Source organism: Candoia aspera, chromosome 1 (genome assembly GCF_035149785.1).
Source record: "Candoia aspera isolate rCanAsp1 chromosome 1, rCanAsp1.hap2, whole genome shotgun sequence".
NCBI classification, from domain to species: Eukaryota; Metazoa; Chordata; class Lepidosauria; order Squamata; family Boidae; genus Candoia; species Candoia aspera.
The window spans coordinates 329,858,778-329,886,311 of record NC_086153.1 but is presented as its reverse complement, the minus strand read 5'-3'; the positions used below and the strand labels follow the sequence as shown (position 1 = coordinate 329,886,311).

At 43.3% G+C, this 27,534-nt stretch overlaps 1 protein-coding gene across 1 annotated transcript in view; it reads left to right on the top strand.

Annotated features, from left to right (window-relative positions):
* The first annotated feature begins 413 nt into the window (after positions 1–413).
* CPAMD8 (C3 and PZP like alpha-2-macroglobulin domain containing 8) overlaps positions 414–27,534 on the top strand; it is a 58,922-nt gene continuing 31,801 nt past the window's right edge. The window contains exons 1-18 of the mRNA XM_063290643.1: positions 414–678; positions 3,533–3,684; positions 6,050–6,072; positions 8,249–8,414; positions 8,509–8,561; positions 9,748–9,765; positions 11,583–11,637; positions 11,823–11,936; positions 15,749–15,833; positions 16,589–16,697; positions 18,197–18,424; positions 19,813–19,983; positions 20,798–20,926; positions 21,535–21,721; positions 21,886–22,058; positions 22,171–22,320; positions 23,091–23,255; positions 26,363–26,505. Of these exons, the coding sequence (XP_063146713.1) occupies positions 593–678; positions 3,533–3,684; positions 6,050–6,072; positions 8,249–8,414; positions 8,509–8,561; positions 9,748–9,765; positions 11,583–11,637; positions 11,823–11,936; positions 15,749–15,833; positions 16,589–16,697; positions 18,197–18,424; positions 19,813–19,983; positions 20,798–20,926; positions 21,535–21,721; positions 21,886–22,058; positions 22,171–22,320; positions 23,091–23,255; positions 26,363–26,505 (2,207 nt within the window). The 5' untranslated portion in view covers positions 414–592. The remainder of the gene's footprint in view (positions 679–3,532; positions 3,685–6,049; positions 6,073–8,248; positions 8,415–8,508; positions 8,562–9,747; positions 9,766–11,582; positions 11,638–11,822; positions 11,937–15,748; positions 15,834–16,588; positions 16,698–18,196; positions 18,425–19,812; positions 19,984–20,797; positions 20,927–21,534; positions 21,722–21,885; positions 22,059–22,170; positions 22,321–23,090; positions 23,256–26,362; positions 26,506–27,534) is intronic.

The window sequence follows — 27,534 nt, the reverse complement described above, 5'->3', positions numbered from 1 at the left end:
CCACCAGGAAGGTAGCCTCAATTGCAAAGTCGAAAAATCTCCGCAAGAAAGGAGAAGTGGTGGATTCCCATAGTGTGGTGTGGTGTAGATAGCGGAGCTCGGCGCTTTCAGAAACTGCAGCCAAGGCAGGCGCCGGGGGAAAGAAGATGCCACTGAGCCCCTCGGAGCAAACTTTCCTCCCTCGAGCACCACTGAGCCAGCGCCCTCCCTCCTGCCCTGTGCCTCATCCAACCCGGCTCCGTCGCAGCCCACAGCAAACGCCGGCCGGGGTCCGGGGCGGCGATCCTCGGCCGCCTCCGCCCTCCCCGCTCCGCCCCCGAGCGAAGGAAAGCCGAGGGGCACGGGGCGGGCGGGGGAGGAGTCCGGCAGGGCCCCCGGATCGAGGCGGGGCTGCGGAAGAAGCCAGGCACCGGCGGAGCTGCTGGGCCGGGCTGAGCCAGTCGCTGGGAGCTCGCGCGGCTGCTCCTGCGCGGAAAAAGCCCGGCGCTGCTCGGACGGGGCGGCTGCTGGCTACCGCGCTAGGCACCCTTCCCGCTCCGTCTCCTGCCCCGGCCGTCCCGCGGGAACAAAGGGCGCCCGGACCCAGCGCGCCATGCCCGGCGGCGGCGTCTGCAGGATTCTTCTGCTCCTGCCCTTGTGCAGCTTCTGCGAGATCGGCGCCCCGAGCCCGCCCAGGCAGTGAGTAGCTACGCGCACCCCTCGGGATGCCATTCCTGAACAAAGCTCACGGAGCAACGGCCCCGCTCGGCAGCGCCTTCCGCCTCGCTCCCTCTCCGCCTGCTCTCCCTTCAGCCCGAGCATCCCGCGCAGGGAAGAGTATTCCTGAAAAGGACTCTGCTCAGCGGGGTGGTCGTGGGCATACGCAGTGGGCTCCTTGGCCGCCTTCCTTCGTGGGAATCTCTGGGCTGCAAAGGACGTGGCATCCGAGGAGGAGGATTATATTTTTGCAATACACGCACGTACACACACACACATTTTAGCGAGCAGATGGTTTGACACCCCCCCCCCCCCGCCGCCCCTCCGCCACCCGGGCGTGTGAGAGATGAGCTGTGGTCCATAGAGGGATGCACACTGTTTGCTTTTACCCAAAACCTTGTCTTCGCTTTCTTAGCAGTACAGTTTATCAGTTTAATAAGTGGGTAATTTGTTCCCAGTGTTAGAATCGGGGATAGGTTTGATGTTTTTTCTTACTACTACTTGGGACCAAACATTCCAGCTGGGATTTAATTCAGTGACTGAAGTTAGAAAAGTTTCCTGGCCTGATTCTGCCCTTGCCATCTGATGGGGAGCATCGCTTCAATTTTCCCAGAAGGCAAGCAAGTGGAGTGGGAGAGGGAAGGATTTTCGCATCACTCTTTGCGGGTAAATTGTATAAAGTTTAAAAAGTTTCTCCTAGCACTTGGGTTCTTCAGGCTGCCTTGGTTCAAAATGGTCTGACTATGCTTAAGCCTAGAAATATAGCTAAACTGTATTTATATTCTAAGATGAGTATGTGAGCTTTAAATTCTGAGACACTCTTTACACCCCCCTCGCAACAGATCTATTTTTCACAAGCTGGGGCATTGGTAGGTATTGCCTACCTCTCAAGCCAGTTTCAAAAGCAAGGTTGATAAACTTTGCTTTGTTTCGTGGTGTAGTAAATGTGCATCAAGCTGGTACGATGCACAGTTAGGTTCTCAAGATGCCTTGGCAATTCCTTCTCAGTGACTAAATGCTTTAGCGTATGCAAATTCCAAAGGCAGTACATTTCCTTTTAGGATCTGTCAAAATGGTTAGCACGTCCGATGCTGTCCTAGCGTTTGTGCCTGCAATGGGCGATCTTGATGTGGCTCTTTCGAAGCCCTAACAAAAAATATCAGAATTGTTCAACTTATGGAAATGTTAGCGGTGACTTTATAAGTGCAGTGACTTTTAGGAGCAGAACAATGACAGCATATTGGAAGAATTTTAAACTGTGTCTCTACATGTGTTCTGCATATGGAACAGCACCCACAGTGGATGTGGCCATTTGCAGCTGTTTCCCTAGACCTATTTTCTATTTCTCTCTCCATCCCACCCCCTCTCACGGAGTGATACAGAAAACGTGGCCAAAGATTTACAATTAGAGAATATATATATATGTACACACACACACACACAATATATATGCCTGGTATTTGAGGAAGGCACGCTACAGCCATATCCTACCCTCTCCGGTTCTTAGCGTGCCCAACGCAATCCACATGATGCACACCCGGGAGATCTGAACTTTTGCAGAGTTGTAATGGGATCTCCATGGCAATGCATCCTGCTGAGGAAGAAACACAAGGCTTGGAATTTGCAAAAAGACAGGGTTGGGAGCTATAAAATAGCATGACCCTCAACCCCTGGGGTGCCTATTAATCTCCAGTTAGAGAGACCCAAGGGCTGGGCCAGAACGAAACAACTGGTTAAAATATGTTTTAAAGTGTGTGACGTGAAGAGCTGTCTTCTATGAAGGGCCTTTGGAATGCTGGCTGCGGTAGAGTTGGGAGAGGGAAGCTGATGGATATCATGATGTCATGAGGAGGGCATAAATAATTCTGTAAGAACCTGAGAATATTGTTCAGCCTTTTGTGAGGCTCTAAGGAGTGTGGTTAATACACACTATCTTAGCCTTGTAACAGAAGATAGAGAATGCTTATGGCCCTGTGCCAGAAAGATGAAACTATTCCCTTATAACAATAGGCCAAAGCTTGCTAAGTATGACCATGCCCAGGAGATCCACCAGGATAACTTAAATAGCAACAGGAGACCTTTAAGATTCTTCCCATAAATGCAGAAATTATTTTTACTCAGGGAAAAAAAATAAGATCCCTGGATGAAGTAGTTCTTGAAATCTATTCAGGTTTTCTTCATCCTTGTACTTGTTCTCAGATTCCAGCCTCCCTCACAGAATATGTTTCAAGGCCCCTATCTATCAGCTAGTAGTCTTTAGGAAGTTATTTTACAAATCTTTTGTACATCCTGGACCGTGTGTGTGTGTGTGTGTGTGTCTGTGTCTGTGTCTGTGTGTGTGTCTGTGTGTTTGAGAGGGAGGGAGGGGGAGAGATATGATGAAGAAAAGCAATCAGTCATGTCAATTTTGGGGAGCATTGATTCAGGTATTATTTATCTATCTATTTATTTTTCAAATTTAGTCACCACCCATCTCACCCAAAGAGTTATCGTTTGTTGCCTTTATCCTGATAACAAAGGAGAAAGTTTTACACCGCTTCCCATCTGCATTACAAAATCCTTGGGATAATGGAGGGTTATTGCCACCTCGTTGTTGCCGGTCTTTCATGTTCTAGATCACTTGTGTGGGATAATCCAGAAGCCTCTGCAATAGCTTCCAAAATGAGTACAACTTCTCCTTGCCTTGAAATCTCTTTTCTGGTTTTTTTTTCCTTCCATCTCTTTCCTCTGTATATCCCTACAGACGGGAAGAGCTTTTTTTTTTTTAATGAAATACACCTTGTGAATATCGTTCTTTTCATAGTGATGACTTACTTTTGGTTCTTCCCTTTTTCAGGGGCTATTTGATTGCAGTGCCTTCAGTTTTCCGATCCGGCGTGGAAGAGTCTATCAGTGTGACTATTTTTAATCCTGTCAGGGAGACAACGGTCCAGATCCAACTCGTAGTCAAAGGAGAGATGGTGGCACATGCCCATGGACCAGTTTTAGGTAGGCTGTCATTTATGTATGCATAACTGAATGACAGTGGAGGAAAACTGTTTTGATTTATCAAGGAAAAGTAGCTGGATTTTCCAAGGGCATAGAACTGCAGTTTTGTGGAATACTTTACTGGGTATCTGGATACCCAATTAGGTGTGCTCATACCCCAATTCATCCTTTGCCTGAATGCTTCTGCTTTTTATGGCAGGTCCATCACCATAACAACAACAACAACAGCAGCACATAGTTACAAAACACCAATAATACAAGCCCAGCATTTCATTTAGTGATACAAATATGTATCACCTATTTTTAAGCATACGTTTTCCTGCTTGTAGGATTTTAGATTCAAGTTTAGAGTTAGGTGGCAACTCTCAGCCAGTCAAATATTAGCAATGTCAATTAATAAATAAGTTATGGTGACTTTACCACATAACTGTGGTTGTCAAGGGTACATTTCTGCGATAAAAAATTAAATTGACCCTTGAGGAAAATGGGTAAATTATTTTGGGGAAAAAAAAGCAAAAATCTTGTGCTTATTTATTCAGAAATAAGTCCTACCGTTTGTAACATGACTTACTTTCAGAAGAATGGGCACTGGATTACAGCCTAAAATATTAAACACTGCTTCTGAAAAGACCTCCCTCGCTTAATTCATTTTTCAAAGAATGTGCTGTAATTTATTTTCTGTAAGGATGCTTGTTGATGGCTGAAAGTGAAGAGGAACTGAGGAACCTTATGATGAAGGTGAAAGAAGAAAGTGCAAAAGCTGGTTTGCAGCTAAACCTCAAAAAAACCAAGATTATGGCAACCAGCTTGATTGATAACTGGCAAATAGAGGGAGAAAATGTAGAAGCAGTGAAAGACTTTGTATTCCTAGGTGCAAAGATTACTGCAGATGCTGACTGCAGTCAGGAAATCAGAAGACGCTTAATCCTTGGGAGAAGAGCAATGACAAATCTCGATAAAATAGTTAAGAGCAGAGACATCACACTGACAACAAAGGTCCACATAGTTAAAGCAATGGTGTTCCCCGCAGTAACATATGGCTGCGAGAGCTGGACCATAAGGAAGGCTGAGAGAAGGAAGATCGATGCTTTTGAACTGTGGTGTTGGAGGAAAATTCTGAGAGTGCCTTGGACTGCCAGAAGATCCAACCAGTCCATCCTCCAGGAAATAAAGCCAGACTGCTCGCTTGAGGGAATGAGATTAAAGGCAAAACTGAAATACTTTGGCCACATAATGAGAAGACAGGACAGCCTGGAGAAGATGCCGATGCTAGGGAGAGTGGAGGGCAAAAGGAAGAGGGGCCGACCAAGGGCAAGATGGATGGATGATATTCTAGAGGTGACAGACTTGTCCCTGGGGGAGCTGGGGGTGTTGACGACTGACAGGAGGCTCTGGCGTGGGCTGGTCCATGAAGTCACGAAGAGTCGGAAGCGACTAAACAAATAAACAACAAAGGATGCTTGTGGTCCCAAAATCAGTCTTCCAGTTCTAGGAAAGAAGATGCCATTAAAGTTTAAATACGTTTGTGACCCTAACATTTAATAGAGTAATACAGTAACTCCAAAAGCAGAGAACACAAATAGATCTACTACTTTTATGCAGCCCAGCGTTCTGAGATTAAAACCGCAAAGCCATAGAGCATCTTTCCTTGGCTTCCTGTATGTCAATTATTAAAAAAAAAAAGCCCTGAAATGTGCCATTCCAAAGTGAATCATGTACTTTATAAGTAATTCCATTATCTAAGTGTTATATGCCAGCAGAATTTTTCACAACTGCATGAGAACTGAAGAAGCTTTTAATTGTGGCTCGTTCTTCCAAAAAGCTTTGTTGATAGCAGCTGTTTTCTGTTCTCATCTTTGCTGCAGACAGCTGCTTTTGACTTTTGTTTTGTCCCAGAAAAGGTGCTTGCATATCCCTTTCTGCTCCAGCTATTGCAAATCCAGCATTTACAGCCAAGTTTGAAGCTGCAGCATGGGCCGCTCGGGTTTGACATTCCTGCTGATGGGAGCCAAACCCAGGAATATCACCATGAACCCTTTCTCTAGCAGCTAATGGTGTTTTGTACATGTGGCTGAGTCCCTGCCCCTTCTGCTGCGGGGGATGCTCAGTTGAAGGGTGATGCTCATGCCAAGGGTAACCGTGGACCTTGGTTTTTGCCAAGGCTTGTTGACTTTCTCTCTGGCATCTTGCAGCTGAACTGGAGATTATAGCCAGAACAAACACATCTATATTTTTGCTGAGTATCTGTGCTAGGTTTGCTCTCCGTTCGTACTAAAATAGGAAAATAGTGAAAATATGTAGCTTTGTGGGATTTCAGTGGGAGAAAAAAATAATGATCCTTAACCTCTTTTCCTTTCTCTGGCAGGCAAAGGAACAATCAAGCTTAAGGTGAGTCTGTATGACTTGGTTGGCACTATCAGGTTCTTACCACTTGATAGAAGCTTGTGGAATTGAACAGCTGCTTTTCGCCTTTAGGGTGCAGCAGACAAAATTATATGCCAGGACTGCACCTGAAAAGCCATCTTCCCATGCCAATTAAGCGGTCAGTTTTGCAGGAGATCTTTTGGAATGTGGCGGGATTGTTCCTATGTCGCTCCTGCTGCACCCTCTGGCCTTGCAGTTCCAGGCTTTTGTGCTTCATCTTAGCCCTCTTCTAATACTGCTTGCACAAGTGAAGTGTGTGCCAGCTCCATTAATTTTTGCTGCTCTGGGAATGGGGTTTACTCTGAGCTCGGTCTGAAGCCTTTCTGGAACCTTGGCAACAGTGACTGCAGCATTTCTTCAGTGTGGCTGCAACTAAGACCACAAATTTCTTGGCAGCATCCTTGAATGTGAGTTCCTTTAAAGCAGCACATACCAACTCCTTCAGCCGTTGCCAGGAGGTCAGATGGTGGACCTATCGTTGACTATCTCCGTTCTGGTCCAGTCTCACCCTGGCCTCTGCAGTGAAATATGGCTGCTGTGTGCAGTTGTAGCAGAGCTTGTGGTTGCTGGAACAGCTTGAAAATGACTGTTGATCTGCTTCTGATACTTGGACTAAGCTGCTCTGTTTTGCTTAAATAGGCAGTCCACTTCTGGGTCCTGCAGAAGCCAAATCTGAGCTGGATGCCAGGCTCTGAACATGTTAGCAACCCTGTTCCTGCACTGGCTCATATTTATATACTGCATTTAAGACTTGGCCTTGCTTGGTGGAGTCAGAATCTCACCAGAATCTTGCAGAATAGGTTAGGCTGGCAAGCCACTTTGGTAGGGAATCTGAACTTGTACCTTATAGCTGTTGACAGATCTTAACTGCCTGTCATAGATTACATCCTTAGAATTGTGTTGACATTTATAAAAATTATCTAGGCTAGCATTTGGAAAGAAAGAGCATGTGCAATATAATGGGTGTGTGTGTTAACTGTTCTCTCTGCTGTATAATTAAACATTTTTACAAGAACAAATTTGTATCCGCCCATATAAAGTGTATATTCCTTGCAAGAATGTGGTCCGTTTACTCATGTGATGCTGATGGAAAAAGCTCATTACTCTTTCTTATAATTCCGTTAATTCAACCATTTCTGCAGTCTTCAACAAAATCTTCCCTGAGCCATTGGTTTTCAGGTGCTTGGGAGTATACCTTTCATGTTTCTTATTCCTAGGCTCATGGGAGCTCCAGTCAAAATTGTTGAAGGGTAACAGGATAGAGAAAGCTGCTCTGAAGCTTTACAAGCCATGTGTTTATTTATGATATAGTTTGAGAACTAGTAACAAACTAGAGATGAGTTACCTATAGCTCTGTAGCTATAGGTGGCCTTTAGGTTAATTTAAAAGATCCTTTGCAAGCAATCAAGTTAGACCTGTGGCAAGAACTATCCCTTTCCCTGAGAAAGATGTTAGAAGAAGAGAATGGGTGGTCCTGTCCACTTTGGGCTCTGGTCACTCTTTCACTGCTTGCTGTAGGCTCTTCTCCCAGTACTGACCCACCAACAGATCACTCTTGAGGAACCAAGTGTTCTCTATCCCTGATCTAAACAAATGATGCCATAGAGTTGTATCCACAGATAGAGAGCCCAGAAGATCCCCAAATTCAGCATTTATCTCTCTGTGTTCTTTTTTCTTCTCTTTATGTGGTGACTAGCACCTTCTCCCTCTCTTCCTTTTAAGAACGTGAGTCTTCTTTGAAACCCTCTTGGAGAAATGAGGAAAAAGGGAAGAAGACAAAATGTGTTGCCTGATAAGAAAATAGAAAGAACATGAAAAGAATATGGTAGAGTGAATGTTTGGAAAAGCAGCGGTGGAGAAATTAAGAAGGAAAAGGTTTGGATTGGCTCGGAAAGCACCTTGCCTGGTCCTCCTTGAGTCTGCCATCAATGTTGATCCAAACCAGTGTTTCTCAACCTTGGTAACTTTAAGATGTGTGGACTTCAACTCCCAGAATTCCCCAGCCACATCAGAAGCACTGATCTGAACTGTTAAAAAGGCCAGGGAAAAGATCCAGTGTAACATTTTTAGACCCTATGATTTGATTTGTTCTGCAACTAATATCCATAAATCCAAGTTCTACCCTGGATTTGTCTCCTAGGTTCCCTCAGGACTTCGTGGCCAGGCTCAGGTGAAAGTGTGGGGCAACCATCACTTGGCCGAGGAGGGCTACATCTTCCACAACTATACCACTGTGACCATTGACAGCAAAGGAGCTTCAGTCTTCATTCAGACAGACAAGCCAGTGTACAGACCGAAGCAGAAAGGTGAGACCTGTAGGGGAGCATTGGTGGAATCAATGATGTTTTGTGCTGGAGCCCTTTTGATTCTCCCTGATTATGTTTTCCTTTTCTTTTTTAGTGCTGATCAACCTGTTTACTGTTAACCCAGACTTGAGACCAATCAGTGAGAAGGTAAGGGTTTCCCTAACCTTGAGACTAAAGGATCTGCATTTTATGCAAATTCTGGCTGGAGAATTCTGGGTTGGCTAGGGAATTCTAGGAGTTGAAGTTCACATATCTTAGCAGGTTGAGAAACACTGGGCTAGATTCATTTAAGTTCAAAAGGAACAGTCAGTGGGAAAAACTGGTCTTTGGTAAAGACTTGAGACACTGCTCTCAGAGTAGAGAAGAATACAGGTAGACCTCATTTAACGACTGCCCTGTTTAGCAACCATTCAAAGTTACGACAGTGCTGAAAAAGTAACTTTATGGCCAGTCCTTGCATTTATGATTGTCGCAGTGTCCCTGCAGTCATGTGATCAACATTTGGGCGCTTTGCAAGTGGCGGGTATTTACAACAGTTGCAGCATCCCATGGTTACGTGATCACCATTTGCACGCTTCACAACTGGTTTCCAACAAGCAGAGTCAATGGACAAGCCAACAGTAAAATTGCAAGTTGTGGTCACATGATGTCTTACTTAACGACCTGCAGTGATTTGCTTAACAACCGCAGCTGAAGTGATAATGTAAGTACGTCACAGTCATGTGATGTCTCGCTTAATGACTGGGTTGCTTAGTGATGGAGTTGCCAGTCCCAATTGTGGTTGTTAAGTGAGGACTGCCTGTAGGCCAGATAAAATAAAGCAATTTGTTTAGGGAAGACATTTTGGTGCCTCCCCATAACAAAGTTATTTTTCTAAATTTGGAGAATGAAAGAAAAGGAGGTGAGGTGGGCCTCTACAAAGGGGAGAGGTTTTTCTGTGGGGGCACCCCATTTATGGAATTCCCTCCCCAGAAAGGCTCAACTGGTGCCAGACACTAGCTTCATATCCATGCCAGATGAAGACTTCTTTATTTTCCCAGCCTTTTTATCTGGGTTTTAATTGTATTTTAATGCATGTTATTTCAGATTTTGAATTACCAACTTGCAGCTGCCTGGTTTATGTGGTGTTTTTATTTTGCATTTTGCACTATATGCTTTTATTGATTTGCAATTAATCAAATTGTATTTTTGGGTTGTGTTTTAGTATGAACTGCCCAGGGAGCTTTGGCTGTTGGGTGGTTTTAAAAAAACAAAATAAATAAATAAGCTTGGGTTTAGTGCCACAGTGCCTACTGGAATGAAGTTATTTCATCCCTTCTTTGTTTTCTTTCAGATTGAAGCTTACGTGCTGGTGAGTATCTGGCAGGACCCGATGGTCAAACCATGGGAGTCTTCTCTCCAGAGGTGTCTACAGAGAGGGATTGATTAAATCAAGGGAGCAGAAGCACCCCATTTTTAGTGCATTTCATAAAGCAGGAATGAGGTTTTGATGGCACATATGCCATCTTGACTTTTTTGACCTCAGTGGATACCCTGATTTTCCCCCATCATGCAGTAATGCTTCTGAAGTTCTGTAAAGGTTTTCCTTGAGGAATATTTTTCCCATTAAAAAGTTAATGAATACAATGGCCGAACTAGCTGGTGTTTTTTGCTAAGATTATGTGGTTTAATGTAGATGGAAAGCGTGATCTGTCTGGGAGAGACTGAATATTCCTATAGAGCAGGGTTTCTTAACCTTTAGCTCTCAGGACCCCTCCCCACTTTTAACAATTATGGAGGACCCCAAAAGAGCTGTTGTTTGTATGGGTTATATTTACTGATATTTACTGTATTAAAAATTAAAATTGACACATCCATAGAGTATTTATATATTGAATCATGTAAAAATAACAATATTAAACCAATTAGATATTAACATAAATAAAATATTTTCCATGAAAAAAACCTATATTTTTTTAACAAATAAAAATAATAATGCAAAGGGTGACATTGGTTTAAATTTTTGCAAATACATTCAATATCTGGCAAATAATTTGGATTTTGTGGACCTCTGAGAGGGTCTTGGGGGACCCCCGGGGTCCTCGGACCACACTTTAAGAAACACTGCTGTAGGTTAAGATGAATTCAAGCAAACCAATTTTGATTTCCAAACTTAGGATAGATTTACATATTAGGAAATGCTGAAGAAACTAGTTTGATAACAACAACACAATCGATAAGGATTAATAATTAAAAAATGTTTCAGTTTTCAGAAATTCTTAAATACTTTATATTCTGATAACTGACAGATCTCAAGCCTGGGCCCTGGGCACGTGACAGAGCCTGTTTCCTAGTTGTGTTAATTGATGTCTTTGTGGATTCTCCCAGCTTCTGTGTGTTTTATTTTTTGTATTTGTATATGGATATGTTTTTTACCCATTTTTAACACCGTTAGCCATCCAGAATCATGTATTTGAGATGGGCAGCCATATAAATAAATAAATAAACCACTTTCTATAGCATTTGGCACAAGGTTTTCTTTGTAGAAGATAAGCTTATCTAAGCTTGGAGGAGGTTCCTGATTGCCTGTAAATGCTTCCGTCTTGGTGAATGAGAGAATTCATAGGCCCTCTGTTGCCACCCTCAAAGCCATCTGCAATAGCAAACGTGGCAATCCTTCTGAAGCAATCTGTAAGGTGGTTAACTCATTTCTTTTTGTCCTTCGAGTAGGTAACTGACTTTGTTCTCAACACATTACCTTCACGATCATTTCCAAGGAATATTTCATTGCTTGGACTAGGCCGTATCTCATTCTGCTAAAGAAAGAAACGTGCCTATGGGCACCCATGTGATGAGTTTTTCTTTATATGTAATAAGAGATTAGAGTCAAGTAAATATAAACCTGGTTTACATGTTACACTGCGTGCCAAGGTTTGCTTAACTATGGTTCATTGAAAAAGCTACTGTCTCGGTTCATACATGCTACGCCATGACTTATAAATAACAGTGGCTGGATCTATTTAACCAAAAATCAGTGAAACCACATTGTGGCTTATTGCGATGTATGAACCTACAAAGCTTCCCCTCATTTCTTTTGGTTTTGTTTTTGCATTTTCAAATGTTGTAGTAAGAAAAATATTTAGATATCAGTAACTAAGACCAATATAAGAAATACATCTCTTTTTCTAGGATCCTCGAGGGTCTCGGATGGTAGAATGGAAAAACCTCAAGCCAATTTGTTGTGGTGAGTTTTAGACTGTCACAACTGAGCATCCCACTGCCCAGAGCTTCAAAGAGAAAGGGTGAGATGCAAATTGATTAAAGAAATAAGGATGAATCCTTTGGCTCTTCCGTTTTCTGGTTATGATCCCTAAGGAAGTTGGTCCACCAGTTTAGCTAATCTCCTCTGATCTTTCTTTTCTCTGGCAGGCATCCTCAACATGAGTTTCCCTTTGTCTGATCAACCTGTGTTTGGAGAATGGCTTATATTTGTAGAAATGCAAGAGCATGCGTACAACAAATCATTTGAAGTTCAAAAATATGGTGAGTGAATAGCTCACTCTAGAGCTTTTTTTTTTTGAAAACATACTATTTTTGAGATGTCATAATCATGTTTGAATGAATCCAGAGGAGTGTCAGTGGAGTAGGTCAAAAATATCAAGATGGCAGCTGGATCCACACAATTGAAGCTCCCTCCATGGATGCCCCTAGGTAAACAGTTTCTAAAAAAGACATACTTCATAAGTTTGTTGAGTTGGTGGTGCTCAAGTTATTATTCTTATTATGGCTGTTAATAGTATTTACATCTACGTTATATTCATTCATATTGAGACTCAGCATGATGTACAAATAAGGAACAATTAAAGCCATCAAAACATTATACAAAAAAAGTCAAATGGCTACTCCAAATCTTTATCCTGGGCTGGATAGCCTAGATATTTATGGACAAACAGCATCTCTGTCTTGCTAGGTTTAATCTGAATTTGTTTCTCCCCATCTAGTCCCTTATAACTTCTTATAAGAAGCACAGATTCAAGGCTTCTATACTGTCACCACCCTGACCTGGGATGGCAATGTTCAATTGACCATCATCTTACTTATTAATATTGACTGGACTTTATAAACTTTCATGTTAGAAAGACTTGTTTTGGAAAACAAAAGTCTTACTTGGAAATGTGCTAAAACTAAGCTCCTCAGGAAGTTCTACCAGATTTTCAAATACATTTACTTGTTTGGATAAACCATGAATAATATCTGATTGCTTTTGATCATTAGTTATGTAAACCTGTCTCAATACCTAGTTATTAAATTCCATTCAATTATTGATATATCATTTCCAAATTAAGAATATAATATCCAGTTTCCTCTGTATTTTTCCCATATCTTTTCCAACCTTATTTCATTCAAAGAACCATTTCTGAAACTAATTTTAACTTCTCAGTGATGTATTTTTTGTGATCATCTTTCTAGTTTGCTTTCTTTTAAGTTTCTACTTAGTTATTTAAAATTTTCTTTCACTTTTCTCTATTATAAGTTCAACTTCTCATTCTTCCAAAAAGATCACTGCAGTACCTAATAAATGGATGAATACAAAAATTTGGAAATTGCACTGTGAGTTCATTAATAAATGTACCATCCTTACTTGGAATTGATAAATTAATAAATAAGGAAGACAGATAAACACAAATGGGAAATACTTAAAGTATCAAATTATCAATTAGGAAAAAAATCCTATTGATTTGAAGGAAGTAAATCATTACATTATTTAAAAAATCATTAATTTCTTAAGTGAAAGAGGGAAAAGGCAGAAATATAAAGAGGGAAAATTAGCTAACATCATTATAAGGGAAAGATAAATGTACCTTGTCTCTTCAACTTGAGCATTCAGTAGAAGGAAAGTGGCTTAGGCATGGATATCTAGAAGACCATGTATTCCCAGGGATAGATATTACTTAGATATTAGATATTACTTGATCCAGTAATATCAAGCCACATAGGCTCACTCCAGATCCCTTCCTTTAAGGGCTGTCATCCACAGGACCCAGGAAATCAAGCCCTCTCTATTGCTGACCCATTCAAAATCTGAAATCTGAATAGCCCCCAGACAATAGGAGAACCATTCAAACCTGGCTTTTAAGAAAGGCCTCACAGGGGATTTAGGACCACTTAGAACCTTAACATGTGCTTGAGTGTTCTGTCTCAGTGGCCTTATTTCTTTTTTTTAGTAATTTTTGTTATTATTTTGTATACGATTTGAGAATTTTAAACCATCCATCCATTTATTTATTTATTTATTTATTTATTTTCTATCACTGCCCATCTCCCCCCAAAAGGGGGACTCTTTTATTGTAAAAGAGCATGTGCACACCTTTTGAAGTTGCTCTGCTGAACTGAAACAGCATATAAACAGGGAGGAAGGGGAAGGGGAAGGGAGGAAGGCAGCCAGGCCTTTCAGTCACATCTACATGTAAATATGCTATCTGTGGTGTTTTCTAGGGAATCCCATGGAGTGTCCTAGCCTTGCCCAAATGTGATGAGTGCTAACTTAGCAGCAGCACAGTATTTATTCCAGCAGGCTGGAAAGGCTCTCTGGAACACTTCATCTCCTTACTGAAGTTAAAAATCAGGAGGAGTGTGGAAGCCCCTTTTCAGAGTAACACATTTTATTAAAAGGCAGAAGCTTTCATGAATTACAGCTCACTTCCTCTGTTGCCTGGAGTGGCTACCAGACTCCTCCTGATTTTTTGACCAATGTAGATTCATGTGACTCTCCTCCTACAGTGTTTATTACTGAATGAAGGCTCCTTTTTTATGAGTGACCAGTTATTTAGTCCAAGATTTTTTCAGATTATGTTTGGTGAATTCCACGAACTTGATGGGGGGATTTTTGGGCAAAAAAAATTCACTTAAACACAGCCAATTTTCCATCATTAGAGCTTTGCCTCTTGATCAGGAGTTCTGGGAAAGTTTTCTTTAACTAAATGTTTAATTGAATGTTTAAACTTAATTTTTAACTGATCTTTTTCAGGTTCCTGAAAAAGTTTGAAAGCCCTTGGTCTAGTGCAGTGTTTTTCAAACTTGGCAACTTTAAGATGTGTGGACTTCAGCTCCCAGAATTCCCCAGCCAGCACACCACCATTGCAGCCTCTCTTAAAAAAAAATGTTGTATTAAATGTAACTTTAAAAAGTAAACCAGGATACCATTTGAAATTATCTGCTGATATTTGGCAGCAATAAGCCTCCTAATTATATGATGTTTTCTGTTTCTTCTCCCACCAAAATAAGAAATAAAATGGTTATGTCAACTGAAAAAGTGAGCCCTGATCCACCCCCTTTTTTTTTTCAGGTGGGGAGGCATTGTAATTAGCTGCTGAGAAAAAGTGACCCAACCAGCAGTCACAAAAAAGGCTTCTTGCCCTTTAGCTGAATCATTGTAATGTTACACTCTATTCTTTCTTTTGGTTGTGAAATGTGACTTTAACAGCAAAATACCTAAATGTTAAAACAGGAATGGAAGAGCTGGACTTGTGTATAGAGCACAAAGTGATTCCTTCAGTGAACTGTTACCTTCTGTGGAATTTCTTTTTAAATGAATCATCTTGGAAAGTTTTTTTTCTTCAGCTATGCTGTGGGATGGTATCAAATTAACCTTTTAATAGGATTACCCAAACAGATACTGTAGTTGAACACTAGAGATATATTACATTTGCTATACAGATACTGACTAGTTTTTTCCTCTTTTTAGGTGAGGTTTCCAGCAGGTCTATTATAGATCTCTTTACAGGTAGTCCTTGCTTAACAACCATTCGTTTAGTGATGGTTTGGACTTACAGTGGTGCCAGAAAAGCTGACTTGTGACTGGTCCTCACACTTACAACTGTTACAGCATCCCAACAGTCACGTGATCACAATTTTGGCACTTGGCAACTGCAGTGTCCCGTGGTCAGGTGATCACCATTTTCAACCTTCCCGACCAGCTTCTGGCAAGCAAAATCAATGGGGGACTGTGTGATTTGCTTAACAACCACATGGTCTGCTTAACACTTGCAGTGATTCACTTAACGCCCCCTGCAGAAAAGGTAATAAAATTGGATTGGATTCACTTAATGACTGCTTTGCTTAGCAACCGAAATTCTGGTCTCAATTCTGGTAGTTAAGTGAGGATTACCTGTATATTATAGAGCTATTATAGATCTCTCCACCCTCTTTTCAGGCCATGGATTCCATATCTCAGTTCAACTGCATTCTTACCTCTACGTGAAGACTTCCTGAGGGCCTCACTCGTCCCACTTCTGATCTATAGATCACAATCAGATTCCAGAATCGTTCTCCCTCACTTTTTCTCCTCCTTTTAGTTTTACCCAGGTTTGAGCTGCGTATCGATCCACCACACTACATCCAGGACCTTGGGGTTTGTGAAAAGGGAACAGTCCACGCCAGGTAAGAGCAACAGTGCCTGGTTCCTGCTGCCCACTTGGGTGGCTTCCTCCTGTTTCTGTGGACATCCCTGTGATTCTCCTGAACTGTATATCTTGAAAAAGATTGGTGGAATGGGTGATCATTGATCATAATTGTGTCACTGAACTTGGGATAGATAATCTTCAGGGGCCATTTTCCCTCAGAAGTAAACTCTTGAGGGCCATGTGGGCTGTGCTGAAGCAAATGACAGATACAAGTAATGACAGAAATAACTAATAGCAACAGCCCTTTTCTGACACATTCTTGTTTCTCTTTTGGACGTAAGCAACAGGCTGTGGGAACTGGGGAAGATAACCTCATCTTTGGGATTTTTTCTTGGTGTCTTTCTCAATATTGGATGGGCTTCCTTTGATCCTTGATTTCTGTGGTCTTCTCACAGTACTGCCTAGTTTGTTGCTCTAAAAGCTCAACTGCTAAGCTAACTGGGCACATGCCTCCTAGTTGTGGCTTCCTTTATTTTCTGCAAGGAGGGTTGGGGAGCTTTGCTCTGAATACAGAGTGCCAGCTTTTTCTTCCTGGGCATCTTTAATGAAAATGTATCTTGGCAACAAGTCTGGAGACCTTCTGAAGGAATATAGCAAGTCAGAGGAATCTGCTAAACTCAATGGCTTGAACTGTCTGGCTGGGTATTAGAAAGCTTCACATGCATGCAAGTTAAACTTGGAAATAAAAGAGCAACAGCTAAAAAATTAATTGTTGAGCTTCTCCTGTTCCAGGTACACGTTTGGGAAGCCAGTGACAGGGAGGCTGGCTGTCAACATGACAGTAAATGGAGTGGGGTACTACAGACATGAATCAGGACCTCCTGTCCTTAAAACCACTGAAGTGAGTAAGGGGGAATAAAGGACAAGGGTGGGGTATGCTTTGGTCACTGGGGAATAATATTTAACAGTTTTAAGGGGAATTACAACTCCAGTGGATGGCGTGAGCATATAAAATGGGTGAAGCCAGGCCACATCCATGGATTAGTCTTGGGTTCACTGTTTTCCCCCTTTTCTTTTCTTTTTTAGTGGGTTCATATGTATTTTAAACTGTGTTAAGCTTACTTTAGAATATAAACAGCCATTTTTCCTGCAAAGGGCAGGAAATGGTACTTCTGGTTTTTGGCATTTGCAGTGTTAAATTTCAGAGAGGGCTCCAAGGAAGAACCACATGTGAAAAAGGGCTGCAAAGTCACATGTGGTTCTGTAGCTATGGATCACCCTCTTCTAGCACAGAAGAATGCTTCTAAGGGGAACTTCCCATTCCAATCTGATACAGTCCCCAATATCCTAGACTGTAACATGCCAGGAATAGATGGTCTACAGCAGGGGTCCCCAACCCCCGGACCGCAGACCGGTACCGGTCTGTGGCTTGTTAGGAACCAGGCCGCACAGCAGGAGGTGAGCAGTGGGCGAGTGAGCAAATTACCGCCTGAGCTCTGCCTCCTGTGGGAGAAAGCATGCCCATTGGCTGCTATCTCCAAACGGCGCGAAGAAAAAAGGATAAAAGGTCGGGAAAAAGAGGAAGTGCTTGAATCATCCTGAAACCATCCCCCCCACCCACCCTGGTCCATGGAAAAATTGTCTTCCACGAAGCCAGTCCCTGGTGCCAAAAAGGTTGGGAACTGCTGGTCTAGAGTCTGTCTAGAGCAGGGATAGGCATAGATGTAAATTTTTGAATCTTCAGTTTCCATCAACTGGAGCTTCATACTCAATTGTATCTAAGGTCTGAAAATATGCAGTGTTAGGAGCACAGAACAGCACATATTCAGTTCAGAAATGTGTTTCTAATAACAGAACTACCGGTCTATTCAACACCATTCTACTTCTGGTTCTCCACACCACCTGGCATCCAGGGATGGCCACAGGAAGGGGGTCAAAAAGTCAGGATGGCAGATGCACCATTTTAAAATGGGATGGAGCTTCAATTGTGGGCTCACAAGTGCTCTCTTGATTTTCTCCCTTCCTAGCATCCGTCATTCATAACTCGTCTGGTAGTTTATGTGTCAACCTGCTTATTTAAAGGGAAAAAAACTGTTGTTGTTGCCAGCATTACACAGTACACAGCTGGGATGTAGTATAAGTTACCTGGAGATAATGAATAGAACAAGTGAGCCAAATGTCCAGATCCTGTGTGGATTTGTTCTTGCCTCCTAGCAGCATTTTCAGTGTCCCCCAAAGTAAGCAGGAGGACTGAAGACCTTGGCTTTCCTGATTTTGGCTGATGACATTTGGGGCAAGTGATGTCCCTTCTACTCACAGTAGTTATATTCCCCTTGCCACTACCACAGGCACGAAGAGCCTCTTTAATTGTCCACCTTTCTTTCATGATGTTTCTGGCAGATTGAAGGTTCTGCGGATTTTGACATATGTGTAAAAGACATGATGCCTGCAGACGTCCCCGAGCATTTCAGAGGTACTGTGAACATTTGGGCCACAGTAACTAGCACCGATGGGAGCAGGCAGGTCACCTTTGATGACTCTACCCCTGTCCAGAAGCAGCTTGTTGACATAAAATATTCCAGAGATACTCGGAAGCAGTTCAAATCCGGTTTGCCATATAAAGGGAAGGTGAGTAGGAAATTGCACTGGGGCAGTTGTGACTTCATAGAGTAGACTTTTGGTTAAGAGGACAGGCAATCCTGGTTTGGAGACATAATAACCCCCTGGTTTTAGCTGAGAGTATGGAATATTCGGATGTTAAGATGACATAAATTGTTGCTCTCTCCGGGCGCATTCCCCTTTCCTGATTATGATTGACTATGCTCCATCAAGCCGGTGTTGACCTTTACTGAACGCAGATGGACAGGGGATTATTTGTGCCCCAATTGTCCCTTCAGTCTCCCAGTGGTACATCCATCTCCCTTGTTGCTGGTCACCCTCCTCCTCTCTTTCCTTCTACCCTTCTCAGCATTGTAGCATCCTTTTACCCTCAGGAAGGTTTCTCAAGGGAACCTTCCTGGCTACCACACCACAGAGGTGCCCCACTATCCATTTGCTGAGGATGTGTCCTCACACTGGAGCCTCTATTTGTCAGCAGCCCACTAATGAAGCAGACTGAAATTGGGCCAAGGTTTTCCAGCATGAAACTAGTTGTTTTCCATCCTATGCCAGTAGAAGATCTTCTATTCAGACTTCGTAAATCATGTGGAAGAGGAGTCTTCAGAGACTGGAGGGTTGATGGGCTCCAGTTGGCTGCCTCAGGACCATCCCCTCCCATCCAGGCTCTTCCATGGCCAGTTGGAAGAGGGGCTGCCAGAGGGACTGGACACCTCATTAGCACAGCTTCCTCCTCTTCTTTTTTGTTATGGGAATACTGCCTTTCGGGAAACCAAATGCAGGCCTTCCCTGAGGTTGATGTTGCCACTGGGGAAAAGCAAATTACCAGCTCCACAGGACTTGCCTGGCAGCCCCCACCTCTCATTGTGCACAAGTGCTCTACCCTGACTCCCCCACTCCTGACCCAATCCCCTGAGTTTTCAAGATAATCTAGAGCGCCACATTTCATTTTTGGAGTTGTAAGGAATTGTCCTTGGGGGGTGGGATGAAGGTGGATGCCTCTTGATTTGCTTGCTCTTGGGGAAGGGGGATTGCAATCCCCCCCCATCAAGCGGACTTAAAGCAGCAGGCTGAAAATTGCTTAGCCCTCAGGGCTTAACACAGAGCAACCTGGACTGAAATGTACTAGCCCTTTGGCCACTTCTCCTGGCTTTGCGAATGTCCTGATGAGAGATCCAGCGTTGCTGGGGACTGCAATGGCTTTGCACCTCTTCCACATGCCCAAGCCAGTTGTTTCCCCCACGCCTGCCTTCTTAGCAGCAGCCCATCCTGTGTTATGGTTTGTTTTCCTGCTAGTACTGATGCTGTGTGGAGGGGGAAGGACAACAGGGGTTCTGCCCATCTCTACCCTGAGGAGAACCCTTCCATACCTTATGTTAATTTGTCTCCTGATTCTTCAGGTTGAAGTCACTTACCCTGATGGGAGTCCAGCTGATGGAGTGACTGTCCGGGTAAAAGCGGAACTCACTCCAAAGGACAACATTTACACAAGCGAGTTAGTGTCCAGAGGCGGTCTGGTGGAATTTGAAATCCCCTTCATCCCCCCTGCTGTCCAGTACGTCTGGCTGGAGGTGGGTGAAAGCCCTTGATAGGATTAGTGGGCTGGAATTGCCATTAATCTCATCAAAGGCACACTTTGTCAGAGGGGCCCATGGACTGAGAACAAGGGAGCAATTTTGTTTAAGAACATTAATTGGGGCCTTTTAATTTGCTTGTGGATTTGTGATTTCTGGGAGATACTTGATGGGAATGGGAAGGAACCCACAGAATATGGGGCAGGGCACAGTGAGAGGAGGGTACCTGCTCAGCATTCAGGGTATCCCCAGTTCAGTTTCTGGCATCTTCAGATAAATGGAGAATGTGGTAAATGATGAGACAGTGCGTTTTCCAGCTGAGATCCCAGGGAACCACCTTCTGCCAAATGAAGCAATATCAGGCTAGAATAAGCCCTTTTCTGCCGTGGGTGCGAAATGGGGACAAATGCTCAAAATGATCACATGGATCAATACTTTTCATTCCAGACAGAAAAAAGAATTAGTTAAGACTTAAACCAAAGAAGTATTTCATTATTTTGAATCTCTCCATAGATTCCCACTTATCTAACCATTAACTTCAATGGACAGAAAATATTGGAGAAAAAAATGACATTGACATAGGATGCAGAGAGGAGGAGACTGGGGAATTAAATGAACATTTCTGTTCCTCTCACTGGATGTCAGTCTCCAAATAGCCCTGATCTGCGTGAGGTTGCATCCTATACTCTTAACCACAGTGCAGGGTCAAATCTGGGGGAAGATAGGTAGGCCTGGTCAAAATCTGCAAGATGAGTTGGGAGTTCAGCATCTGCATTCGACGATGACTTTCCACTTTCCTCCCTTTCTCAAGACCAAAGTCACAGCCCTTGATGGGAAGCCTGTTGGAGATCAGTACCTACCCAACTACCTATCGATCAGCAGCTGGTATTCACCTAGCAAGTGCCACATCCAGCTTCAGATGCCAGACAGGTCTTTTCTGGTAAGATGCAAGGCAGTGGTCTGCATCTTGTTTTCAGAGTTTTCGAGATGCATCTGATGGGTTGCTCTGAGTCGGAACCCTTGCCTGATGTTCTCAGCCTAGTACACTTGGAATGACTAATATCCCTGCTGGGGAAGCTGGGCTGCAGCCAACATGCCTGCTTTGGCTGGGTGTTCCACATTGGCTGGCTTTTGGAATTGATCTTGCTCCAGGGAAACACTCAACAGCCAGAATTCTTTGGCTGCCTTTTCTTACAATGAGACGGCTCTGTATCTTCGCATCCTGAGCTGTGCTCTGTTTTGCTTTGCCCTGAGTATGGGGTGGATTTGGAAGATATGCCAGGTTTCAAGAGACCTGAAGAAGATGTGGTCTTTTGTTTTGAAAGTCATTTCCCCCAGCAGTCATGCTGGAGTTCAGTCTTTGTTCCATGCCATCATCTTAATCAAAGCCTACCTTCCCCAAATCCGGTGTCCTCCAGATGTGTCAGACTACAACACCAATCATCCCAAGCGGCACAGCTTTCCCTGCAGAAAAGTCACTTGGGGAGGAAGGGGAAGTGGTATTAGCAAACCTTTATGTGGCTGCAGTTGCCCCATTTCTCTTTCCAGGTGGGAGAGGAGGCATGCATTGCTGTGAAGTCCACTTGCCCGTGTAATTTCACACTCCACTACGAAGTTGTATCACGGGGGAACATTGTTCTTTCAGGACTGCTGCCTGGAAACAGGACTCAGCAAGGGAGGAAAAGAACCACCACTGCATCTTCTGGCAAGAACATCTACATCACTAATTTCCCAGGCATGGCCGTGTGTTTTGGGCAGGGTCAGAAAGGAGTGGCTTTCTGGCTGGGGTGGCCAGCTCAGTGGCTCCTTCGGGTGGAGATGGACAAACAGCTAAACCCCCTCCTGAAAAGCCCTGGCTTTATTAACATGTATGGATTTTCCACACTATTCGTTGTTTAGACCCGACCAGCTCTGCTGCTCCAGAACTGAACACCTGCATGACCTCCATCTGTTTCGCAGTCACGCCAAACATGGCTCCATTGGGCCGTCTTCTGGCATATTATGTGCGGGAGAGTGGAGAAGGTGTTGCAGATAATCTGCAGTTTGCCGTCAAGCCTTTCTTTGAGAATCAGGTATCCAGTATAGAATGACTAGTCGTATACCTGGGTTGTTTGGCAAAGGATCCTGGGTGATGGCGGTTCTTCCCTTTCTTCTCCTCCTCCTCTTCCTAATGTTCAATGCCAGGTTTCAGTGGCATTTTCAGCAAATGAGACCAGGCCAGGTGACTCCGTATCTGTAAAAGTGCAAGCTGCAAAGGGGAGTTGTGTGTGTTTGGCTACAGTGGACAAAAGCATTCACCTCTTCAAGCCTGGGTTCCAGCTGACATCTGCCCAGGTGAGCAGCATCCATGTAGGAGAGGGGGACGCTTTGGTGCTATCAAACAACTGTCAAAGAGGGAAGTGATGACATTTTAGAAAGAACATAAACGTAGCTTAAATGTAGGGGTGGGCAAACTTAGGGTAGCCTGGAGCCACACTTTAATTTTTTGGAGGAACCGGGCCACAGTAGGCATGGTCATGTCATTCCACCTGGGCAGGGGTGAGATTTTTTTTCTATGTATTTTAGGGGCATTTGGGTTTTTTCACTTTTTATAAGTGTAAAATGGCAGGAAACAATGCCATTTCAGGTTTCAAACTGGGGTCAGAAGGGGCTCTAGGGGTGCAGAAAAGGGCTTCAAATTGCCCATTCCTTTAATAGATCAGACCAAGGTAAAGTAATATTTTCTTCTCATGCAAGCAGCCAGTGCCTTTCAGAAATCTATAAACAGAACACAGACAGACACCTTTTCCCACTGTTAATCCTTACAAAACAATATTCATTGCTATAAAGTTACGACTGTTGCTGCATTTTATGCCAGTGAAATGTGTAAGTTAACTGTGTGTGGTGTGAAGAAACACTTGCTATTATCCATCTTAAAACTCTTATTAGTTAGATACATTGGAGGACCCTACATTTCAATTTGAAGACCGAGCCATTATTCCTCACACATCAGAATTGGAGTTTGTCGATCAATTCTGAAAAGCAGAGCCTCTGAGTAATCCAGCAAGGCAGTTGTTTGTCCGTGACACACCCATGAACAAATGTTATGTTACGTCCTTGTGCAGATCTTCCAGGAGCTTGCAGATTATGATGTGTCTGATGCTACTGGAACTCTGAAGGAAGATGGGCACTTTTGGTGGCCAGGCTCAATGGTACACAAGCGTCGTCGTCGTTCCTCCATCTTCCCCTGGCACTGGGACATTGCCAAAGATGCCCGCTGTGCATTTACGGTGAGGTCTGCCCTTCTTGCATAAATGCGGCATCTGCATGATGTCTTTTGAGGTTGTTGTAAAATTGCCAGCAGAATGAGAACATAGTCAAACAGAACAACTTGGCAGGTAACAGATAAAATCCATCTCACCACACTGCATGGAGCAAATTTAATCTTGGGTTGCTTTTTTTACCATAGGAACTCAGATTACTTCCACACAAATCCCTTTCTCTGGAGCTGCCATTCTTTGTTCAGTGACATTTTATGGGCGATCCAGGTATCATTACATAACAATAATAGGTTGCGTATCCTCTTTTTGCACCGTAATGAATGTTTTATATCTTCTGTTTCTTCACACTCAGTCTGTATTAATCTGGAGCAACACATTTGCAAAATGTCAATTTTAGAACTTATATCACTTTAGTTAAATATTTACTGTTTGGGTGCCTATTGTTTATCTGTTGATCTTAGCTGTATGATTTGTGATTAACAACCCCCTTAATAGTTTATCTTAAATTGCTCCAGCATTACTTTCTCTTTCCAAGAAAAGGGAGCTTTCATTCCTGGTTTCCTCCCATTCTTTTTTCTGTTTTCAATAATGAATGTTATTTAGCAAATAAAAAGAATCAAACACCTAATTAAAGCTGTTTCTCACCCACCTACTCTTGAGCAGAAATTAATACTGGGTGGTTTTAGAGAGACTATTCTAAGGGAAATTAGCAGGAAATTCAGCACTAACTCCTCAGTTAACTCAGGAGTTAACTTCTAGAGGAGTTAACTCCTCTAACTCCTCTAGAAAGTCTAGATCAGCCTTTCTCAACCTTTTGACCCTGGAGGAACCCTTGAAATATTTTTCAGGCCTCGGGGAACCCCTGCACATTCAGGCTCAAATACAGGCCAGAAGTTACAAAAGTATTATATTCATTTCATGGATAGGCCTGTCTATATGCATTAACAGTGTTCCTAAACTAGAAATAAAGAATGAAACTTGCCTCTTTAATGTGAAGTTGCCCAAATTTGAAATATTTTTTTAAATAAATCATGATCTCCCAGGGAACCCCTAGTGACCTCTCGCAGAACCCTAGGGTGCCACGGAACCCTGGTCTAGATCAAGAGGTAAGCACTACTTCTTAGTCAATGTTACTGTGAGCAAACTTTATATAAGGCTCTTGGGCACATCACTGGATGTCATAGTGCTATAAGGAATTCTATTTCAATTCATAATCATGGAAAAATAATTCTTTGAAAGTGCTAAAGAATTCTAGTATAGAAATAGCATCTTGCTACTCACTCAATCTTGCAACTCTAAAGTAACTGGATTATGTTGCAATTTGGGCAGGTTTGGGGCCAGTTGGGCCAGGTCTGCATATAGTAACTTTGGTGATAGAAAGTTCCTGAAGTTCTAGATCCTCCAAACTGTAGCAGGAAGTACAGTGGAGTTAGAGAGAATAGTACAGACACGGTAGAACCCAGAGCAGATTTCATATGAGGACATTGCAAACCTCTGAGAGAGGTTTGGAAACCATTTTTGGAGGATATTGCCTGGTACATCAGCTGTTTTTTGAGGGGCAGGAAAGGGTCCCCAGAAGCTGGCAACCATCCTGTCATCTGGAGTGCCAGTTCTTTTCATGCTTAGAACCCGTTCTGCAGGCTGTGTCCTTCCAGCACTTGAACCCAAATAGATTCTGAAAATCCTTCTGGCTCTCTCATCTTTATATCCTTATTATGGAGAAGCTTTTTTTCCTGCCCTGAGGACTTTAAATTGGTTGCTGTTGCTGCGGCTGTTGGAAAGGCTTTCCTTTAGTGAGGAAGGAGGTGGCGTGATAGGTTAGTTTCTAAGTACATCTTGTGCCCAGATTCTTTTGAGAAAGGAGTCCTTGGCACCCAGAGTAAAATGCTGTTCTCTGCCTTCTCAAAACAGGCCTCTTTCCCCAGCAAGGGCTGTCAACTGAGATAGCATAGGTGAAAATGTTATTGGTTCCTACGTGCTTGGCAGAAGGGACACAGCCTCTTCTGTTCCCAGCGTGAAATGATTTCATTTTGATCAGGGGAAAAGAAAAGCTTATTAGCAAACAAGTCAGATCATTTTAAACAAGAGGGGGAAAAGGGGGAATTTACCATCAAAAATAAACTGTGGTGGCCTCTGAGTGGGCCATAGGAACATTCCTTCTAAAGAAGACAGGCTTGTCTGCTTTGGGAGGAAGGAGAAAATTGATTCACCAGTAAGGATGAGTTTTTCTATTCTCTTCTTTTTAATAATCAGCTGTTACACAAGGAAGTGTCCAGAGGAAGTGAATTCAAAGAGGGCAAAAATATTAGCTGAGGTAAAACTGCAATATCTGAACTGCAAATATCAGGATGATATTTGAACTGCAAATATCAGAATATCTAGATAGAAGCAGTGTGTTAGATGGTGTGTCTCTCTGCTGCCATCTGGCGGTTATCTGGATTTTTGCAGACCTGATATGATAGTCTTAGAGAAGGACATCTCCTCCTAACCAAAACAGGATCATATCTCAGGGTGGTTTGGGGATTTCTTGCCAGACACAGAATTAGAAAAAAATCCCAATGAAAACAAGACTTGTCTAATCTTTAGGAAATTACTACATCATGAATTATATGTTATTGATAGGGTGGGGGACAGCATCTTTAAATTGGCAATTGAGGATAAATCAGCCTGGAATGCCATCTGCAATCCAGTTCAAGGATTGCGGCCTCCGCTGAGGAAGGTCTGCAGTAGCTCCAGAAGAAGAAAATGTTCCCACTTGTCTCCTGAGAGTGGAGGTGACTCTCACACAGTCCACTTTATTTTATTTTTGCTTGCCATTGCCTGGAAATTCCACTTAGGCAATCTGAAAACTATGAAGCCAGTTTTCCTGAAAGCACCTGGTCTCTCTGGGGAAGAGAGGAGCCACGAAGGGTGGGGAAATCCCTGCGATGTCTAAATATTTGCCTGGTAACGGCCATTTGCGCTGGCCAGATTGACACAATTTCCCTGTGTTTCAGTGAACTTCCCTTCCATGGATATTTGGGGGGGGAGGCATTTCTCTTTAATGGGACAGGCTGAATTAGTTTTTAACAGACATGGCCTTTTTGTTGTTGTTGTTGTTGTTTCCTGTTGCCTAGGAAACCGGTTTAGTTGTGATGACTGATCTCGTCAGCTTAAACCATAGACAGCAGGGCAGCCTGTACACTGAGGAGGTTGTGCCTGCCTTCCAGCCTCACACCGGGATGCTGGTGGCTTCTGCGCCTTCCAAGGCCCAGCCCAGGTAGACCAAAAGTTCTCTTTGTTGGAAACATCTGTTTGTCTTAAAGCCTGTTGTGCCGCCTTCCAACTCGGGCTGTTGTGCTGGAGGTGGCCTTGCTTGGCTCCCTGGAATAAGGAGTTAGGAACCCGCTTGGCCTATCCGCTACTTGGATGAGCCAAAGAGGCTTGCCAGTGGGAAGTGGCAGGCAGCTACGATCCCAACGACGTAACCCAAGTGGCATTGTTGTTCTGGGCATGGTGGCAGACACCTGCTCTTTTGCTCAGCAGGCAGTAAGGGTTGATAAGAAGATGCCCGATGGCACTCACGATGGAATCAATGCATGTGTGGTGGCTGATAAAGCAACTGTGTTTTGGCCCCTTTGACTGGGAATGGAAATGTTTCATCACCCGGCTTTGTGTTCCATGGGAGATCTGGGGGCGTTTGTTTCTTGCTTCCTGCCAGCTGGTTGTGGAAGCATGAGACTGGCATGAGAAGCAAGGAGCGAGGTGCCGATTAGGTCAGGGTTGCCCTCAGCTGGCCTCCCTCAAAGGGGCACCTCAATTTACTCTAATAAATCATGTTTTGTTTGGCAGAGTCCTCTAGGCAAAGTCTCTACATTATTGAAAACAATGATAAATGCAGTAAAATAAAAAGAGTAAATAGCACTAGGATTCAAAACCACAGATGCCTGGTAGAAAAGGAATGTTTTAACCTGGTGCCAGAAAGACATTCATATGGGCAGCAGGTAGGTTTCCCTGGGAAGGACAATTCTATGTTGGGCCTCATAACTGATAAGGTCCTCTTCTGTATGGCCACTTGGCCAACTGGGTTGGAAGGAATACTTCAAAAAGGGCTTTGCAGATTGACCAGCGTTCCTAGGCAGATGCATGTATGAGGAGGGATTCTTTGGGATGATCTAGCTCCAGGCTGTTGAAAGATCTAAATACCAGCACCAGCAGCATGTTGCATGGGTCTGTAAATTGATTGGCAGGCCCTGCAACTGATCAAGTGCCAAAGCTGTATGACTGTATTGGTTATGTATTGGTTATG